Source organism: Mobula hypostoma, chromosome 5 (genome assembly GCF_963921235.1).
Source record: "Mobula hypostoma chromosome 5, sMobHyp1.1, whole genome shotgun sequence".
NCBI classification, from domain to species: Eukaryota; Metazoa; Chordata; class Chondrichthyes; order Myliobatiformes; family Myliobatidae; genus Mobula; species Mobula hypostoma.
This window is the reverse complement of record NC_086101.1, coordinates 18,563,595-18,581,143: the sequence shown is the minus strand read 5'-3', so window position 1 is coordinate 18,581,143 and position 17,549 is coordinate 18,563,595. Positions and strand designations below refer to the sequence as shown.

At 48.4% G+C, this 17,549-nt stretch overlaps 1 protein-coding gene across 1 annotated transcript in view; it reads left to right on the top strand.

Annotated features, from left to right (window-relative positions):
• gabbr1b (gamma-aminobutyric acid (GABA) B receptor, 1b) overlaps window positions 1-17,549 on the top strand; it is a 282,459-nt gene that overhangs the window by 87,136 nt on the left and 177,774 nt on the right. Inside the window, exons 4-5 of the mRNA XM_063048134.1 lie at window positions 677-883; window positions 1,617-1,646. Of these exons, the coding sequence (XP_062904204.1) occupies window positions 677-883; window positions 1,617-1,646 (237 nt within the window). The remainder of the gene's footprint in view (window positions 1-676; window positions 884-1,616; window positions 1,647-17,549) is intronic.

Below are 17,549 nucleotides of genomic sequence, written 5' to 3'. Positions count from 1 at the left end.
CCACCCTGACGGGTCAGTGGGTCACACACTGTCCTCTCCCCCACCCTGACGGTTAGTGGGTCACACACTGTACCCTCCCCCACCCTGATGGGTCAGTGGGTCACACACTGTCCTCTCCCACCCTGACGGTTAGTGGGTCACACACTGTCCTCTCCTCCCTCTGATGGGTCAGTGGGTCACACACTGTACCCTCCCCCACCCTGACGGGTCAGTGGGTCACACACTGTCCTCTCCCCCACCCTGACGGGTCAGTGGGTCACACACTGTCCTCTCCCCCACCCTGACGGTTAGTGGGTCACACACTGTACCCTCCCCCACCCTGATGGGTCAGTGGGTCACACACTGTCCTCTCCCTCTCTGGGACTGCCCCCGGATTGTATATTTGCTGGTCTGAACACAGGCAAACTGAAGCTCACCCCTTGCCTCTCTCACATCCCCACCCACACCTGCTTCCCATCTAACCTCCCCCTCTCTCTCTCTCTCTCTCTGTCTCTTGTGTCCCTCACTCTCTTTCTTCCTGCCCTCCCTCCCCACCCTTCTCTCACTCTCCCTCTCTTCCCCTCACTATCTCCCCAACTCCCTCTCCCCTCTCTCTTTTTCCACATCTTCCCCTCTTTTGCTCTCTTCCCCTCCCCTTCCCACTGCGCTCCCTCTCTTCGCTCCTCCATGCCGACAGTATATAACTGCTCGCGGCTGGCTCTGAACCTGGAGAACGGGGTGGCCCTGACGAGGGGTGCGGTGAAGACCAGGGCCAATGCGAGGATCCCGGTGGAGGGGACGGTGGTGGAGTACCGTTGCAACGCCGGCTTCAAACTGGAGGGGCCCACCAGCAGGGTCTGCACCAAGTACGGGAAGTGGAACACCAGCAAGCCCATGTGCACAGGTACGTCGCGGGGGGAGGGCGAGGGAGAGGAGGGGCAAGGCGAGGGAAGGAGAGGGTGGATTTCAGAGAGAGGGGTAACATTGCAGTGTGTGAGAGAGGGTAGAGGGGGAGACGGGGAGAGGGGAAATGGTCAGCGGGGCAGGGAGAGGGGGAGAGAGGGGAAGGGCATGAGGAGAGGGGGAAGGAGGGAGTATTGCAGAGTGGGAGAGAAGAGGGAGAGAGATGAGAGAGAGGTAAGTCCAGTCTGTGTGTGGAAGTGAAAGTGAGAAGAGTGGACACAAAAGTGAGAAGGGAGGACACAAAAGAATGGAGTGACTGAGGAAACTGCAGAGTACATAAGAGAGAGAGAGGTGGAGAGAGAGACCAGTACAGAGTATGTGAAAGCAAGCGTGAGGGGAAAGGGTGTGTGTGTGTGTGTGTGTGTGTGTGTGTGTGTGTGTGTGTGTGTGTGTGTCTGTGTCTGTCGGGGGATGTACAGAGACAGCATTCAGTATTGAAGGGACAGAGCAGTGTGGGAGGGGGCAGACGGATTGCAGAGGTGAGAGAGAGCCGCGCAGTGTGAAAGGGGGAAGAGAGTGTGTGAGCGGGAGGGGAGAGAGAGAGGTGGAGAGACATTCAGCGAGCGAGGGGAGGGGTTAGTGAGGTACAGTGAGTGTGCCGGGGGGAGGGGGGAGGCTGTGAAGCATGTCGTCTGCTGATCTCTGACAGTGCCCCACCACTTTGTCTCTTTCAGTTGACAAAAATTGGAACCGTCAGTCATACAGTGAGTACACGAGGGCTGGTGTGGGGAAAAGGTACCGAAATAGACTGAAGTTAAATTTGTGTTTATTGTCAGATACATAAGTCCATGTGTGCACAGGTGCGATGAAAAACTCACGTGCAGCCGCATCTCAGGCACATGGCTTCACTCACAGGAAGAGCACAAACTAGACACAATTTTTACAGGGGACACAACTAGAACCAAAACCAAAATCCACTGTAGTAGAAAGTGGTCATGGTGTTGCTTTACTGAGTTGGCGATTAGGGTTCTGCAGGCTGGTTCAAGAACTGAGTGGTTGGAAAATCAAAGTCCAAGTACATTTATTTTCAAAATACACAAACGTCAGAATCAGAATCGGGTTTCAAATCACCAGTATATGTTGTGAAATTTGTTGTTATGTGGCAGCAGTACAGTGAAATACATTACAATAAAAACTAAGTTACAATAAGAAATACTGTACGTATAACATTTTAATTAAATAAGTCATACTTAGAGAGAGCACAAAATAGTGAGGGAGTGTGCTTGGGTTCAGAAATCTGATTTCAGACAGGTAGGAGCTGCTCCTAAATCGTTGAAAGTATATCTTCAGGCTCCTGTACCTTCTCCCTGATGGTTGTAATGAGAAGAGTGGGTGACGGGGGTCCTTAATGATGGACATTGCCTTTTTGAGACGTTGCTGCTTGGAGATGTTCTGGATGCTGGGGAGGTCAGTGCTCGTGATGGAGCTGACTGAGTTCACAACTTTCTGCAGCTTATGTTGATCCTGTGCATGTCATAGTCCGGTCCGTAAAGTCCATATTCCGGTTCACGGTCCGGTCCATCAACCCTTGCTCCAGGTTTTCCTATCTACCCTGTTTCTGTTCTTGTTGAGCACTAATTGAGGCAGCTGATGCTCATTGGGGCTGGCTGCATAAATACCTCCAGAGACCAGGGCGTGGCCACTGGATCGTTCTTGTCCTTACTCCTTGTATCCCTTCCCCTGCCTTCTGTTTCCTCGCCTGAAGCCCTACCTAGTCTTGCCAGTAACTCTCGCCTCGCCTGAAGTTCTGTCTCGCCTTGCTTTGCCAGAAGCCCTGCCTTGTCTTGCCGGTAACTCTTGCCTCACCTGAAGTTCTGTCTCGCCTTGCTTTGCCAGAAGCCCTGCCTTGTCTTGCCGGTAACTCTCGCCTCACCTGAAGTTCTCGTCTTGCCTTGCTTTGCCAGTAGCCTTGCCTTGTCTTGCTGTCTTGTCCTGGAGCCACCCTGTACCTAGCTCCTTTCCTGTCCCTTGCCTCCGCCCAGGTAAGCCAGGCCGTCTTGCCGTTACCTGGGGTTGGTTCTGTCCCTTCCTGTCCCCTGCCTCTGTCGGGTGGTGATCTGCACTCTGCCCAGGAGGAGCCTGCCAAGCCTTGCCTCAAGTCTCCAGTCTCCAGCGTCGCCTCGCCTCGCCTTGTCTCAAGTCTCCAGCCTTCTGCCAAGCCTCGCCTCGTCTCTTGCCTAGCCTTGAGCCTGTAAACTCCAGCCTTGAGCCTCTAGCCTCTTGCCAAGCCAAGTCTCTAGCCTCTAGCTTCTAGCCTGAAGACTCCAGCCTCGTCCTGCCTGCCAGCCAAGCCTCGTCCTTGCCTAGTTCTGGGGTCCGAGCCAGAGGCAGGACCCAGGTACTGTGTCCTTGTCCGGTCTCTGGCTCGGAGCCCAAGCCCGGGCTCCTAGCTCTCTTGTTCAGTCCTGTTCCAGGTTCCTGGTTTTCCTGTCCATGTCCTTGCCATCGCCCTGTATCCTAGTCCTGTCCCTAGTACTTCAGTGTCTGTGTCTTGCACTTGGGTCCGTTCCCAGCAGTGCCCTTATGACAGTGCAGTGACTCTCCCCCCATACCAGACGGTAATGCAACCAGTCAGAATGCTCCCACCGTACATCTATAGACCTTTACGAGAGTCTTTGGTGACGTAACAAATACACACAGTCTTTTTAAGACCATAAGACATAGGAGCAGAATTAGGCCATCCAGCCCATTGAGTTCACTCTGCCATTCCATCATGACTGATTTATTATCCCTCCCAACCCCATTCTCCTGCCTTCTCCCTGTAACCTTTGACACCCTTTCTAATGAAGAACCTATCAACCTCCACTTTAAATAAACCTGATGACCTGACCTCCACAGCCATCTGTGGTAAGGAATCCCACAGACTCACTGTCCTCTGGCTAAAGAGATCCTTGTTCGCAGAGTTTCGAAAGGGAAGCCCTCGTATTGTGAGGCTGTGCTCTTTTTCCCCAGGGTTGAGCACTCCAGAACTAAGGAGCACAGGCTTAGCTTGAACGTGAGGGACAACTTAGAGACCCGGAGGGAGGTCAGTGTATGGAACGAGCCACCAGGGAATGAGAATCAGGTTTATTATCACTGACCGACAGGACTGTATAAATGTCTTAAGCTCATATATATAGCCAGGGTGCCCAAAACTTTTGCCCAGTACTGTATTTTGGTTGAAGTAGGAAGGTGGTTGGGAAACAGAATTAAGAGTACTTTGCTTTGTATTAGTTCAGTGATACAATATTAAGTGTTATTTGGTAACTGGAAAGACGTAATACTCAGTACTGTGCAAACATCCTACCTGTGTGTATGTGTCTAAGAGTTTTGCACAGTCCTGTATGTGGAGAACTGTGATAATTGTTATGTGGCAGTGGTACAGCACTAGTCATACTCATACTTTATTGATCCCGGGGGAAATTGGTTTTCATTACAGTTGCACCATAAATAATAAATAGTAATAGAACCATAAATAGTTAAATAGTAATATGTAAATTATGCCAATAAATTATGAAATAAGTCCAGGACCAGCCTATTGGCTCAGGGTGTCTGACCCTCCAAGGGAGGAGTTGTAAAGTTTGATGGCCACAGGCAGGAATGACTTCCTATGACGCTCTGTGTTGCATCTCGGAGGAATGAGTCTCTGGCTGAATGTACTCCTGTGCCCACCCAGTACATTATGTAATGGATGGGAGACATTGTCCAAGATGGCATGCAACTTGGACAGCATCCTCTTTTCAGATACCACCGTGAGAAAGTCCAGTTCCATCCCCACAACGTCACTGGCCTTACGAATGAGTTTGTTGATTCTGTTGGTGTCTGCTACCCTCAGCCTGCTGCCCCAGCACACAACAGCAAACATGATAGCACTGGCCACCACAGACTCGTAGAACATCCTCAGCATTGTCCGGCAGATGATATCCTCAGGAAATAGAGACGGCTCTGACCCTTTTGTAGACAGCCTCAGTGTTCTTTGACCAGTCAAGTTTATTGTCAATTCGTATCCCCAGGTATTTGTAATCCTCCACCATGTCCACACTGATCCCCTGGATGGAAACAGGGGTCACCGGTACCTTAGCTCTCCTCAGGTCTACCACCAGCTCCTTAGTCTTTTTCACATTAAGCTGCAGATAATTCTGCTCACACCATGTGACAAAGTTTCCTACTGTAGCCCTGTACTCAGCTTCATCTCCCTTGCTGATGCATCCAACTATGGCAGAGTCATCTGAAAACTTCTGAAGATGACAAGACTCTGTGCAGTAGTTGAAGTCCGAGGTGAAGAGAAAGGGAGACAAGACAGTCCCCTGTGGAGCCCCAGTGCTGCTGATCACTCTGTCGGACACACAGTATTGCAAGCACATGTACTGTGGTCTAGGCAGAACCTAGACAGAATAATGAGTCTGGATAACAATAAATGAACACTGAGAAAGGCAGGCACATTGGTAAAGTTTAAAAGGTGTCGGACAGGTACACGGACAGGAAAGGTTTAAAGCAAAGCTTCCGAAACTGTTTTATGCCATGGACCAATACCATTAAGGAAGGGGTCCATTACCCCAGGTTGGGAACCCCTGGTTTAATGGGATATGGGACAAACGGGACCAGTTTAGATGGGGATCTTGGCCGACGTGGATGAGTTGGGCCTAAGGGCCGGTTTTTATGCTGCTCGGGCCTATGGGTGGTGACATCCCTCACTGCCTTTCTGCCTGTCCCTACCCAACCCCTCCACGGACCAGTCTCAATCCAGCCCTCCTGAAGCACATGGAACAGGAACAGGAACAGGCCCTTCGGCCCACAATGTCTGTGCTAAACGTGTTAAATTTGACTGAATCTGCTCACGATCCACATCCCTCCATATTCGTCTGTCTGTCTAACCGCCTCCTAAACGCCACTGTCGTACCTGACTCCACCCCGGCAGAGTCAGCGCTCTCTGTGTGAAACCAATACTTGCCTGCACATCTCCTTTAAACTCTCCCCTCTCACCTTAAATGTCTGCCCTCTAGTATCAGACATTATCTACCTGGGAGCAAGAGTCTGACTGTGATGATTTCCTAAACTTCCCTCGGGTCTCCCTCTGCTTCTGCTGCTCCAGAGAAAACAGCCCAGGTTTGTCCGACCTCTCGTGAGAGCACATGCTCTCTAATCTAGGCAACATAAAACCAGAATATATAGGACCAGAATCAGGCTATTTGGCCCATCGAGTCCGCTCCACCATTTCATCATGGCTGATCCAATTTTCCTCTCAACCCCAATCTCCTGTCTTCTCCCTGTAATCCTTCAAGCCCTGATTAATCAGGAATATGTCAACTGCTGCCTTAAATATAAGGACACCCCTCTATTCTGAGGCTGTGTTGTCTGGTCTTAGTCTCTCCCACCATAGGAAACATCCTCTCCACATCCACTCTCAAGGCCTCTCACCATTGGAAAGGTTTCAATGAGGTCACCCCTCATTCTTCTGAATTCCAGCAAATACAGGACCAGAGCCATCAAACGCTCTTCATATGACAAGCCATTCAATCCTGGAATCATTTTTGTGAACCTTCTTTCAACCCTCTCCAGTTTCAGCACGTCCTTGCTAAGATAAGGGGCCCAAAACTGCTCACAATACCCCAAGTGAGGCCTGACCAGTGCTTTTATAAAGTCTCAACATTACCTCCTTGCTTTTATATTCTAGCCCTCTTGAAATGGATGCTAACATTGTATTTGCCTTCCTCACCACAGACTCAACCTGCAAACTAACCTTTAGGGAATCCTGCACAAGGACTCCTAAATCCTTTTGAGCCACAGTTTTTTTGTATTTTCTGTCCACTTAGAAAACAGTCAGCCCTTTCATTTCTTCTACCAAAGGGCATGATCATACACTTCCCAACACTATATTCCATCTGCCATGTCTTTGCCCATTCTCCTAATCTACAAACGTATGTCCTTCTGTAGTTTCTCTACTTTCTCAAAACTACCTGCCCTTCCAGCTAACTTCATATCTTCTGCAAACTTGGCAGCAAAGCCATCTATTCCATCATCCAAATCATTGACATATAATGTAAAAAGAATTCATCCCAACACAGACTCCTGTGGAACAACGCTAGTCACCAGAAGGCTCCCTTTATTCCCACTATTTGCCTCCTACCAATCAGCCACTGCTTTATCCATGCTAGAATCTTTCCTGTAATACGATGAGCTCATAGCTTGTTAAGCAGCCTCGTGTGTGGCACCTTGTCAAAGGACTTCTGAAAATCCAAACACACAACATCAACCAATTCTCCTTTATCTATTCTGCTTGTTATTTCTTCAAAGAGTTCCAACAAATTTGTCTGGCAAGATTTTCCTTTGAGGAAACTATGCTGACTATTTTATCATGTGCCTCCAAGTACCCTGAGACCTCATCCTTAATAATCAACTCCAACATCTTCCCAACCACAGGTCAGACTAACTGGCCTTTGATTTCCTCTCTTCAGGCTTTCTCCCCTCTTGAAGAGTGGAGTGACATTTGCAATTTTCCAGTCTTCCAGAACCATTCCGAACCTAGTGATTCTTGAAAGATCATTACTAATGCCTCCATGATCTCTTCAGCTACATCTTTCAGAACTCTGGGGTGTACACCATCTGGTCCAGGTGACTTGTCTATCTTCAGCTCTTTCAGTTTTCCAAGAACCTTCTCTCTAGTAATGTTAAATTCACACACATCTTGAATATTATTAGCTACTTACTTTTTGTATTCCATCTTTACCTTCTTAATGACTGTTTTAATTGCCTTCTGTTGATTTTTAAAAGCTTCACAACCCTCTAACTTCCCACTAATTTTTGATCTATTATATGCCCTCTCTTTGGCTTTTATGTTGGCTTTGACTCCTCTTGTTAGCCATGATTGTGTCATCTTCCTCTTTGGGATGTAGATATCCTGTGCCTTCCAAATTGCTTCCAAAAATTCCAGCGACTGCTGCTCTGCCATCATCCCTGCCAGTGTTCTTTTCCAATCAATTCTGGCCAACTCCTCTCTCATACCTCTGTAACTCTCTTTACTCCACTGTAACATCTAACTTCAGCTTCTCCTCAAACTTCAGGGTGAATTCGATTATATTGTGATCACTTGCTCCTAACGGTTCTTTTACCTTAAACTCTCTGATCAATTCTGGTTCGTTGCACAACACCCAATCCAGAATAGCTGATCCTTTAGTGGGCTCAGCCACGAGCTGCTCTAAAAAGCACTCCAGAAATTCCCCCTCTTGGGATCCAGCACCAACCTGATTTTCCCAATCGATCTGCGTATTGAAACCCCATGACTATTGTAACATTGCCGTTTTAACATACATTTTCTATCTCTCATTGTAATTTACTTTTTTGGGGGTGCCATCAGGGTCTTTTTACCCTTGCATTTCCTCAGTTCTGTCGACAATGATTCAACACCTTCCAACCCTATGTCACCTCTTTCTAATGATTTGATTTCATTTTTTACCAACAGAGCAACACCACCCCCTCTGCCTTCCTGCCTGTCCTTTCAATACAATATGGATCCTTGCACATTAAGCTCCCAGCTATAATCTTTCAGCCATGATTCAGTGATGCCTACAACATCATATCTGCCAGTTTGCAACTGTGCTGCAAGTTCATCAACCTTATTCCGTATACTGCGCACATTCAAATATAACACTTCCAGTCCTGTATTCACCCATTTCAATTTTATCCACCTGTTACATTACAACTCATCCTGTTGACTGCAATTCTGCCCTATGAACAGCCTGTCCTCACTACACATTGCCTCTGTTTGTAAACCTGCTACCTCATCTTCAGCACTATCATCTGCCTATCCCACGATACTTCTTGCCTTGAACTATACGCAGCTCAGGACACTAATCGCACTATGCTCAACCTTCTGATTCCCAACTTTGTTAGAGATCTTACCAACATCTGCCTCCATAACCGCTTCACTGACCATTCTGGCACTCTGGTTCCCATCCCCCTGCAACTCTAGTTTAAACCCCACCGCGCAGCATTGACAAACTTTCCCGCTAGGATATTAGTCCCCCTCCAGTTCAGGTGCAAACTGTCCCTTCTGTACAGGTCCCAGCTTCCCTGAAAGGGAGCCCAATGATCCAAAAATCTTAAGCCCTCACTGCTACACTAACTCCTTAGCCACGTTTTAAACTGTATGATCTTCCTAGTTCTGGCCTCACTAGCACATGGCACGGATCCCCAGCATCTGCAGAGTATTTTGTGTTTACGGCACGGGTAGTAATCCTGAGATCACAACCCTGGAGGTTGTGCACCTATCTCCCTGAGCTCCCTATGCAGAACCTGTCACTCGTCCTGCCCATGTCATTGGTACCTACATGGACAAAGACCTCTGGCTCTTCACCCTCCCACTTAAGGATGCTGAGGACTGGATCAGAAATATCCCGGACTCTGGCACCCGGGAGGCAACATACCATCTGGGAACCTCGTTCTTGGCCACACAACCTCCTGTCCGTTCCCCGAACTAACCATTCCCCTATCACCACAGCATGCCTCCTGGCGAACCTCTTCTGCGCCTACATCCTTCCGAGAATGGACCGATCGGAACTCCAAATGTGACCCAACCACAATTTCTCCCTGGAGGCCACTGGATGTCACGGTGGCCCAGCGGGTGGAGCTGCCGTCTCACAGCTCTGGCACCCGCTGCCTGTGCGTGGAGCTTGCCCATTTATCCCCGGGACCACCCAAAATTGTTCTCACATCACTTCCAGTGTGGGCAGAGGAGGGGGAATCAGCACGGTGCTATTAAAATGTGAGGGGGGGGCTGATACAGACTCGACGGGCCAAACGGCCTCTTCCTTTGCTGTAAGAAATTTGATATTTTGTACACCAGCTTATTGGTGGGGTCTGGTCACCCATATCCAAATAGATTCTTTGACGATGGTCTGGTGGTTTCTTGGACAGAGAGGTACGTGCAGGCACGACTCCAGCGTCACTGGTTCAAACCTTACCTCCAGTGCTTGTCTGTGTGGAGTTTGCACGCTCCTCCTGTGACCTGGTTGCTCCGGTTTGCTCCCACATCTTGCGGGTCGGAGGGGTAATTGGCCGCAGCAAATTAAGTGGGTGAGGGTATCGGGGGGGAGATGATGGGTGGGTAAAATGGGATTCGTGTAAGTGGGTGGTTGATGGTCAGTATTGACTCGATGGGCCAAAGGGCCTGCTTCTGTGCTGTACAAGCCTTTGAGGGCCTCATCCACCCTACATTACCGTTAAGTAAATCACTGCCACTCTGTCCCACTCAAACCACATGGTCAGATAACCCGATTGTCTCCCCAGTCTCATAGCTCAAGGAAAAGGACACCTTGTTTAAGCAATACAGTACTGGGCAAGCCAGAAGCATCCTCCGTTGGGGGTTTCCACACATAAACACCGTGGTGCAGACTCTTTCGGGGAGGTGGGGGCTCCCCGATAAGACAGAACTGGGGCAACCCCCGGTGCTGGGTGTGCGGTGAGGTTCCCCCACATGTTAGCGCGTCCCCGAGAGCTGGAGCAGCACTGCCCTCAGGTGGCCACAGGGTAGACTGCAGCCAAGAATTCCGGCTATAGCTAAGGTGAAGGCAGAGGAGGAATAAGAGTCAGAAGTCAGTAAGCAACGGGCACATCTCCCACAGCACCAGTAAAAGTCTCTCTGAACAACGAAAATCCTCTCTCTCAACAACGAAAATCCTCTCTCTCAACACTGACAATTCTTTCCTCTCTCTCCACCATCACCCTCTCTTTAGATAGGTACATACTTCAGAATCAAGTTTGTTATCACCGGCATGTGACGTGAAATTTGTTAATTTTAGCAGCAGCAGTTCAATGCAATACATAATCTAGCAGAGAGAGAGAAAATAATAATAATAAATAAAATTAAAACATCATAATAATAAACAAGTAAATCAATCACATACATTGAATAGATTAAAAAATGTGGAAAAACAGAAATACTGTATATTAAAAAAGTGAGGTAGTGTCCAAAGCTTCAATGTCCATTTAGGAATCGGATGGCAGAGGGAAGGAAGCTGTTCCTGAATCGCTGAGTGTGTGCCTTCAGGCTTCTGTATCTCCTACCTGATGGTAACAGTGAGAAAAGGGCATGCCCTGGGTGCTGGAGGACCTTAATAATGGAGATAGCCTTTCTGAGGTACCACTCCCTGAAGATGTCCTGGGTACTTTGTAGGCAAGTATCCAAGATGGAGCTGACTAGATTTACAATTTCTGCAGCTTCTTTTGGTCCAGTGCAGTAGCCCCTCCCCATAGCAGACAGTGATGCAGCCTGTCAGAATGCTCTCCATGGTACATCTATAGAAGTTTTTCAGTGTATTTGTTGACATGCCAAATCTCTTCAAACTCCTAATAAAGTATAGCCACTGGCTTGCCTTCTTTATAACTACATTGATATGTTGGGACCAAGTTAGATCCCTAGAGATCTTGATACTCAGGAACTTGAAACTGCTCACTCTCTCCACTTCTGATCCCTCTGTGAGGATTGGTATGTGTCCCTTCGTCTTACCCTTCCGGAATTCCACGATCAGCTCTTTTCTCTTACTGACGTTGAGTGCCAGGTTGTTGCTGTGGCACCACTCCACTGGTTGGCGTATCTCACTCCTGTACACCCACTCGTCACCACCTGAGATTCTACCAACAATGGTTGCATTGTCAGCAAATTTATAGCTGGTATGCTGAGCTATAGTCGATGAACAGCATCCTGACATAGGTGTTTGTGTTGTCTAGGTGCTCTAAAGCCATGTGGAGAGTCATTGGGATTGCATCTGCCATTGATCTATTGTGACAATAGGCAAATTGCGACGGGTCCAGGTCCTTACTGAGACAGGAGTTCAGTCTAGTCATAACCAACCTCTCAAAGCATTTCATCACTGTCGATGTGAGTGCTACTGGGCGATAGCCATTAAGGCAGCTCACATTATTTTTCTTAGGCACTGGTATAATTGTTGCCTTTTTGAAGCAAGTGGGAAACTCTGCCTGCAGCAGTGAGAGGTTGAAAATGTCCTTGAATACTCCCGCTAGTTGGTTGGCACAGGTTTTCAGAGCCTTACCAGGTACTCCATCGGGACCTTCCACCTTGCAAGGGTTCATTCTCTTTAAAGACAGTCTAACATTGGCCTCTGAGACAGATCACAGAGTCATCAGGTTTAGCAGGGATCTTCACAGCTGTAGTAATATTCTCCCTTTCAAAGCGTGCATAGAAGGTGTTGAGTTCATCTGGTAGCGAAGCATCGCTGCCATTCATGCTATTGGGTTTCACTTTGTAGGAAGTAATGTGTTGTAGACCCTGCCAGAGTTGCCGTGCACCTTGTATTGCCTGCAACCTTGTTCAAAATTGTCTCTTTGTCCTTGAAACAGCCCTCTGCAAATCATACCTGGTTTTCTGGTACAGGCCTGGGTTGCCGGACTTGAATGCCACAGATCTAGCCTTCAGCAGATGACGTACTTCCTGGTTCATCCACAGCTTTTGGTTTGGGAATGTACAGTAAGTCTTCGTAGGCACATGTTCACCCACACAGGTTTTAATGAAGTCAGTAACAACTGCAGCATACTCATCCAGATTCAAAGATGAATCTCTGAATACAGTCCAGTCCACTGATTCAAAGCAGTCCTGTAGGCGCTCCTGTGCTTCCCTTGTCCAAACCTTCTTGGTCCTCACTGCTGATGCTGCAGTCTTCAGTCTCTGCCTATACTCAGGGAGTAGAAGTGCAGCTGGGTGATCAGACTTCCTGAAGTGAGGGCATGGAATAGCATGGTAGGCATTCTTGATGGTGGTGTAACAATGGTCCAGTGTGTTGTTCCCTCTGGTGTTGCAATTGATCTGTTGGTGGTAATTGATTAGTGACATTTTCAGAATGGCCTTGTTAAAATCTCCCAAGATGATGGTGAAGGTGTTAGGGTGCGCTGTTTCGTGCATGTTGATCCCATTGCTCAGATCATCTAAAGCCCGCTTGACATTGGCCTGAGGTGGAATGTAAACTGCTACCAGAATGACCCCAGAGAACTCCCATTGTGGGTAAAAAGGACAACATTTTACTGCTGGATATTCCAGGTCTGGTGAGCAGAATTGGGACAGCACTGATATATTTGTGCACCAAGAGGAGTTGACCATGAGGCATACTCCTCCACCTCTGCTTTTGAGAGACTCTGTAGATCTTTGTTGATCCCTAAGGAAATTACAGTGTCATGGTAGCTTTACAAGTTCAAAAATATACAATATTAGAAGAAGAAGTAAGAAGAATAAATAAAAAATAAGTTATCTTAAACAGTCTAACAGGAAGGGGGGGTGTCATCATCACCCTCTCTCTCTCTCCCCCAGCCTTTGCTCCTTCCTGTATCTCTTCATTCTCTTGCCCCTCCATTACCCTCTCTCCCTGTCACCTTCACCCATCCCACCACCCTTCTCTCATGTCACCCCCTCCGTCCCCCGTCATCATCTCTCTCCCAGCTCCTGCAACATCTCGGTTTATTATTTAATTGCCGAGGTTCTCGTATGTCTGTGTGTTTGGAGTTCAGGGTTCCTTCTATAGAAGGCAGGAATGAAAGCTCAGTGATCTGCAGATGCTGGAAATCTGAAATTAAAATGGTACTCAACAGGTCAGGCAGCATCCATGGGAAGAGAAACAGTGTTAATTATTCGGGTCAAAAGCAGTTACAGAGGATCTGAACAGATAACTCTGTTTGTCCTTCTGAAGTTGTTGCATACTCAAAGCATACTCAAGCAGCATGTAACAGGCTCTTCGGCCCATCGAATCTGTGCTGACCATCAATCAGCCACATAGAGCGGAGAGGCCTGAAATGTTCCCTATAGAAACGAGAACACTTCCAAACCTTTGGCCCACGATGTCCTACCAGCCTTTTTCAAAGTACAAAGTAAATTTATTATCACATACAACCCTGAGATTCATTTTCTTGTGGGCAAACTCAACAAACCATAAGAGAATAATAACCATAATAGAATCAATGAAAGACCACACCAGCTTGGACATTCAACCAGTATGTAAAAGACCAACAAATTGTGCAAGTATAAAAAGAAAGCTATGATAATAATAATAATAAACGGGTTACAAGTATCGAGAACGTGAGATGAAGAGACTTTGAAAGTGAGTCCGTTGGTTGTGGGAACATTTCAATAATGGGGCAAGTGAAGTTGAGTGAAGTTATCCTCTTTGGTTGAAGAGCCTGATGGTTGAGGGGTAGTAACTGTTCCTGAACCTGGTGAGTCCTGAGGCTCCTGTACCTTCTTCCTGATGGCAGCGGTAAGAAGAGAGCATGGGCTGGGTAGATGGATGCTGTTTTCCTGTGACAGCTCTCCATGTAGGTGTGCTCAGTGCTGGGGAGCGCTTTGCCTATGATGGACTGGACTGTATCCACTACTTTGTGTAGGATTTTCTGTTCAAGCGCATCGGTGTTTCCATATCAGACCGTCATGCAGCCAGTCAATATACCCTCCACTACACATCTATAGAAGTTTGTCAAAGTTTCAGATGACATGCTGAACCTTCACAAACTCCCAAAGAAGTAAAGGCACTGTTGGGCTTTCTTCGTAATTCCACTTACATGCTGGGCCCAAGACAGGTCCTTCAGAATGGGTATTACTGAGGAATTTGAAGTTGCTGCCCCTCTCCACCTCTGATCCTATGGTCAGAGGATTGAGGACTGTCAGATGGACCTCTAGTTTCCTCCCCCTCAATTAATAATCAGCTCCTTGGTCTTGCTGACACTGAGTGAGAGGTTGTTGTTACAGCATCACTCAGCCAGATTTTCAATCTCCCTCCTATATGCTGATTCGTCACCATCTTTGATTTGGCCTGTGTCAGTGGTGTCATCAGCAAACTTGCATCTGGCTTTGGAGGTGTGCTTAGCCTCACAGTCGTGCAGGTAGAGCGAGTAGAGCAGGGGACTCAGCACACAGTGCTGACGGAGATTGTGGAGGAGGTGCTGTTGCCAATCCCAACTGAATGGGGTCTGCAAGTGAGGAAATCGAGGATCCAATTGCACAAGGAGGTATTGAGGCCAAGGTCTTGAAGCCTATTGATTAGTTTTGGGGGGTTATAGTATTGAAGTCTGAGCTGTAGTCGATAAAGAGCATCCTTGCTGTCCAGATGTTGCTGACTTTTAACTTACTCCCAAGATCTATTTGACACTCCCCTCCCACATAACCTTCCATTTTACTTTTATCCACGTGCCTATTTAAGTGATTTAAATGCCCCTAATGTATCTGCCCCTACCACCACTCGTGGCAGGGCGTTAAAGAACCTCCGACATGCCTTCTGGGCTTTCTAGTACATTCCAAACCTGACAAACATAAATGATCATCAACTCAAATCATCATAGAGTCCACATAACTTACAGGACAAAGGAAATGTAATGACATTCGTGCAAGTCATCCCGTTTAGTGAGATGCAGCGTGAATCTCATTGAAACGAGAAGCAGAGCGTGAGTGAGGGCCTGACTCCTGCTCCCCTCCCTTATGTGATGGAGGTTGATTTACTTCAGAAATACATTTCATTTGTAAAATATGTACTGTGTAATTAGTACGTCTTTTTCGATATTAGTTGTACATTATCGCTGACAGAGAGTCAACACCTGTTTCCTCCTCAACCCAGTGTAGATTAAGTCCATAAGACCCATCACCTCGGTGTCCAGTGACGGCAGGACCCCAGACTGTGGTCCTTCCCCACAGGGCCTTAGCACTGGCTGCACTGAGCTTCTACACATCCTCCTGCAGCCTGGAATGTGCCAGTCAGCAGCGTTCCCTTACGGACATGTCGCTGTGCCGGGAGACCATACGGTCAGAGCGTCAGCGCAGAAACAGGCCCTTCGGCCCATCTAGTCCATGCCGAAACCACGTAAACTGCCTGCTCCCGTTGACCTGCACCCGGGCCAAAGCCCTCCATATCCCTACTGTCTGTGTCAGGCAGACCAGAGCTGACAACCTTTCAGCAGCACTTGATGTCAGTCTCGGTGTTTGTCCCTGGGAATAGCCAGTACAGTAGGTCAAAACTTAAATGTCCCCATTAACGCACACAGTGCAGGGGACCCAACTGCAATTCTTACAGCCACGGGTATCAGACTACACTTAGATTGCGACACAACATCGAGCAGTGATGCCAGCAGCTCTGTTGCACAGCTGCCTGGGCTGAACTGGGACCCATGCATCCATTCCCAGTCCTTCTCTGTAAACACACAGTCCACAGATCGGTGGGTGACTGCCTCAGCCCCATCTCGGCCGCCCTCAGGGCAGCGTGCATTGGGAATGAGACTCTGACTGGGGGCGTCCCTTCTCACCGCCAGCCCAGCACAGGAGACACTGGAGGTACTGAAATTTGGAAAACACAAAATATTGGAGGAACTCAGTGGGTCGGGCAGCATGTGTGGAAGGGAATAAACAGTGGACAGTTTGGGCCGAGACCCTTCTCCAGGACGGTAAGATAAAGGAGAGAAAAGCAGCATAAAAAGGTGGAGGGAAGGGGTGGCAAATCATAGACGCAAGAGATTCTGCAGATGCTAGAAATCTTGAGCAACACAAAGTACTGTAAAAACTCAGCAGGTCAGGCAGCGTCTATGGAGAGAGAGAAAGATCTGCTTTGTTTTTCACAGGTACATTAAAACATCGAAACGTACAGTGAAATACATTGTTAGCATCAAATCAACTCAGCGAGGATTGTTCTGGGCACCCACAAGTGCTGCCCTGTGATCCTGATGAAGAGTCTCGGCTGAAAACATCGACTGTTTACTCGCTTCCGTAGATGCTGCTCCAGCATTTTGTGTGTGCTGAGGGAAGGCGTGGAGCAAGAGATTGGAGGTGCTCATTGGTGTGTTCTGGTGTTGAGAATTTTGGGGAGCCATCTCCCAGGGTCTGCCACATGTTCTGTGCTGACCCCTGCTTGATGGACCGGTGGTCAGAGGTGTTTTCCTCGAATAGCCCATCTCACAGAGGGCAGGTGGTACAGCAGTGCCCCACAGAGTACAGGAATGAAGCCAAGCCATCCTCCCTAACCTCTGTGTTATGAGAGAGCTACTGGGCATTAGTCCAACCTCTCACCCGAGAGAAGGACTCTTGGGCAATGCAGTACCCCCTCAGTACCACAGAAAGTCAGTCACCCGATCGCCCACGAGCAGGCAACTTTTAATTTAGACCAGGGTTTCCCAACCTTGGACCAATGCCGTTAAGTAAGGGTGTATGGATTTAGACGGAGGGGGTTGTTTTCCCAAGGAAAAGCAATCTCCGTGGCTCGAGCAGGGGCGAACTTGTGCAGTGACAGGGCAAAAGGCTGGCCGAGCAGCAATGCCGGCAGTGGCCAGCAGGTGGCAGTGGCGGTGCACGCTCGTCTCCCAACTCGTCAGCCTCAGAGATGCGGGAGAACTCAGACTCTGCAATCCGGTCTGCTGGGGGAATGCAGCGGGTCGGGTCGGGCAGCGCCTGTGGGGGTGGGAAGAGGGAGAGGAATCAGTGACGTTTCGGGCCGAAAACCCTGCATCACGTCTCAAATGCAGAGCACCAAGACTCTCGTTCGTTCGGCTGTCAGTCCTGAAGCAATGCTCGACCGTCCCACAGTTGCCTCTGACCCGCTGGGTTCCGTCAGCAGTTTGTCGTTTATCAGCGTGGGCTTCAGGCGAACTTACTT